The sequence below is a fragment of the Ursus arctos genome, unplaced genomic scaffold, assembly GCF_023065955.2.
Source record: "Ursus arctos isolate Adak ecotype North America unplaced genomic scaffold, UrsArc2.0 scaffold_5, whole genome shotgun sequence".
NCBI lineage: Eukaryota > Metazoa > Chordata > Mammalia > Carnivora > Ursidae > Ursus > Ursus arctos.
This window is the reverse complement of record NW_026623067.1, coordinates 9,051,797-9,055,712: the sequence shown is the minus strand read 5'-3', so window position 1 is coordinate 9,055,712 and position 3,916 is coordinate 9,051,797. Positions and strand designations below refer to the sequence as shown.

Genomic DNA, 3,916 nt, shown 5'->3' with positions numbered 1-3,916 from the left:
TTTCAAGAATGACAGAATTTAGAAAAATGGAAATAAGAATTCTTCAGATCAAAGAAATGTGTTAGGAGGGTTTCAATGTCCCCCATGAGGGCAATAGAGAGATCCATAATTAGGGAATTTATACTAAGTGTACAGAGAGCAAGTGTTACAGATATGAATGTGTAGAGGTACCAAGCTTTGGGAAATGCAGTGAGAAGGAAGGGTACTTTTCTATGTTTTACTTTGAAAAAAACACCTAGAACACTGAAGTATAAAGCTGCCAGTACAATGATGATGCTCAAGCAACGGAGTTAGAAACTGAGTGAGCATTTTGCACTGTCTTCTCTGCCTTGATTGGCATTCCAGTATTGGAGGTGTATGTAAACTGTGGGCAAATAGAATGTCATTAGAAGACATGGACGTCAGTCATGCTATTTCATAAAGTTAGACCACATCTTTGATAGTGAATTAGCATCTTCATCACTTCAAGTATGATCCTATTCATTCAACAAGGGAGAAAAGTTTCAGTAATAGTGGATCAGGGATGAAAATACCTTTAGAGATTGAGATTCTCTTGGGACTGAAGAAGAAATGAATTTATCTCTGTATTGGATACTAATGAGCTTTATTTTCTCAATTCCCTAAAAAAGATTGTGTCTCTATGACTTTCCCAGGAAATAGTATGATTATGCAAAATCCCTTTATACAGTTAATGAAACATTGCATTTAGTATCATAGTCTTGCATTGGGGAACATATCCTAAGATGGTAGTCATTGTATTCAGCGTGTAACTTGATAAAGTCAAACTAAATATACTACAATTCCAAATTAAATTATGCTTCTATCAATATAATAAAAAAATATGCTTCTATCTACATATTATTTCCTTCTAGTGTCTACACCAGAGAATGTAAGTTCTCTTCTTCGTAAAGTAAAAATCCCTTCCCGGATTAATCAATATCAGGAAAATTATCCAATTGTGGTTGGTTTCAAAACATCATGATATATTAGAAATGCATAGTGCTCATTAATAAGTACATACATTTTATATTGCTGAAGAAATTGCTTTAATTCAGCTGCTAAGAATGTTGATTATGCATGATAAATGCAAACACAAATGTCAATGACAAGGGGAATATTTTACCTTTTCTCCATTATGATGATATCCTGTAGCACAAGACCTGCTGACAACTTACTTCAATTTATTAAGAAATTTTATTTATAATGTTAACTAAGTAAACTAAAACAGAGAAGTGCTTATAATGAAAATTTAAAGAAAAAAGGTGAAATTAATTTTATACCCAAGTTAAAAATAGTTTGCAAATCTCAGATGAAGGATTTGGAATATATTTCAACATTTTCACAGACATTCTTTTCATTAGAAATGTAATTGAAATAGAGCATAGTAAATGGTGAAAGCTCTGTCATCTGTTTCTTCATTTGCAGCGTCACTCCTGTTTGAAATCATGAACATCTGGAACACCACCTCAGATTTCATTCTCCTAGGACTCTTTAATCACACAGGAGCCCACCTATTTCTCTTTGTGATGGTTCTGACAATTACCTTCACCTCTCTAGTAGGCAATGCCCTCATGCTCTTCCTGATTCACCAGGATGCCCGGCTCCACACACCCATGTACTTCCTACTGAGCCAGCTATCCCTCATGGACATGATGTTACTCTCCACCATTGTGCCCAAAATGGCGGCTGACTACTTGACAGGCAAGAAGTCCATCTCCTCTGCTGGCTGTGGGTTGCAGATCTTCTTCTTCATGTCACTGGGAGGGGGTGAGTGCTTCCTCTTAGCAGCCATGTCCTATGACCGCTATGTGGCTGTGTGCCACCCACTGAGATACCCCATTCTCATGAGCTGGCAATTATGCTTGAGAATGACTGTGGGGTCTTGGTTCCTGGGGGCAGCTGATGGGCTCATGCAGGCTGCTGCTACTCTGAGTTTTCCATTCTGTGACACACATGAGATCGATCATTTCTTCTGTGAGGCGCCTACTCTGTTGCGTTTGGCTTGTGCTGACACAGTTGTTTTTGAGTATGTGATGTACATATGCTGTGTACTAATGCTCCTGGTCCCATTTTCTCTCATCCTGATTTCCTATAGTCTCATCCTTGCAGCAGTTCTCCAGATGCGTTCTAGAGAAGCCCGCAAGAAGGCTTTTGCCACCTGCTCCTCACATCTCTGTGTGGTGGGACTCTTTTATGGAGCTGCTATTTTTATCTACATGAGACCCAAATCCTATAGGTCAGCTAACCATGATAAAGTAGTATCAGCCTTCTACACTATCTTCACTCCTTTGTTGAACCCCATCATCTATAGTCTGAGGAATAGTGAAGTCAAGGGAGCACTGAGAAAATGTATGGGTCAGTGTGCAGCCCTTAAGTTATGACTTATAGTCGTTAGATTTGCCCCAAATTTCAAGCTTTTAAAAAACTGTGTGTGGAACACCTGGGTGGCTCATTTGGTTAAGCATGTGCCTTTGTCTGTGGTAAAGATCAGAAGGTCCTGGGATACGGTTCCTCATTAGGCTCCTTGCTCAGCAGGGAGCCTATTTCCCTCTGTGCCTGCTGCTCCCCCAGCTTGTGTGCTCTCTCTCTGAGAAATAAATAAATAAATAAATAAAATACTAAAAAAAACACTGTGTGAGATTTCATAGAGAAAGTTTATATATGCATTATATCTATAACTGTTACTGTTTTACTTTAAAATGCAGACATACCGCTATATTCCACATTTTTATGTATAATCATTTTATTGTATTTAATAAATTAAGATCATTTTTTCAAGTTATAGTCTAATTCCTGCCCGTAAATATGCAGTGTAATATTAGATTCTGGTTTCTAATTTAGTGTTTCAAAACTTACATAGAAGACCCAGGGCTCATCACAAGTGCCCTCCTTAAAGAGCAACACCTATTTAACCCATTCCCCCACCTTTCATCAAGTTATCATCAGGTTGTTCTCTACAGGTCAGAGTTTGTTCCCTGATTTGCCTGTTTTTTTTCTTTTTATTTTGTTTCTTATATTCCACATGTAAGTAAAATCATATGGTAATTTTCTTTCTCTGACTGACCTACTTCCCTAAGCATAAACATCTCTAGGTCAATCCATGTTTTTCCAAATGACAAATTTCATTCCTTTCATGGCCGATTAACATTCCACCTCTCTTTTACCCATTCATCAGGAAAAGGACATTTGGGCTGATTCCATAATTTGAATGTTGTTAATAGCACGTCTATAAACATTATGGTATATATATATCTCTTTGCGTCAGTATTTTTCTATACTTTGGGTAAACAATGAGTAGTGCAATTGCTGTTCCGTAGGGTAGCTCTATTTTTATCTTTTTGAGGACCCTCCATGCTCTTTTCCAGAGTGGCTGCATCAGCTTGTATTCCCACCAACACTGTAAGTTTTCTCCTTTCTCCACATCATTGCTGACATCTCTTGTTTCCTATGTTGTTAATTTTAACCCTTCTGACTGTTTTGAGGTGATATCTCATTGCAGTTTTGATTTGTATTTCCATGATGATGAGTTGTGATGAGCATCTTTTCATGTATTTACTGGATCTCTGTATATCCTCTTTGGAAAAATGTCTAATCATGTATTTTGCCCATATTTTAACTGATTGATTTTTGGGTGTTGCGTTTGGTAAGTTCTGTATAGATTTTGGATAGTAACACTTTATGAGATACCCCATTTTTAAATAACTTCTCCCATTCTGTAGGCTGCCTTTTACTTTCGTTAATTGTTTCCTTCACAATGAAGAAGGTTTTTATCTTGATGAATTCCCAATAGTTTATTTTTGCTTTTGTTTCCTTTGCCTGAGGAGACATATCTAGTAAGAAGTTGCAATGGCTGATGTCAAAGAGGTTACTGCTTGTGCTGTCCTCCAGGATTTTGATGTTTTACTTTTTCAAATGT

At 37.3% G+C, this 3,916-nt stretch overlaps 1 protein-coding gene across 1 annotated transcript; it reads left to right on the top strand.

Moving 5' to 3' along the window:
- The first annotated feature begins 1,388 nt into the window (after positions 1-1,388).
- On the top strand, positions 1,389-2,381 carry LOC113261516 (olfactory receptor 2T8-like). Its single transcript, XM_026507632.3, has one exon. It carries the CDS (start codon positions 1,389-1,391, stop codon positions 2,379-2,381), a length of 993 nt encoding a protein of 330 aa, XP_026363417.1.
- Positions 2,382-3,916: the final 1,535 nt, after the last annotated feature.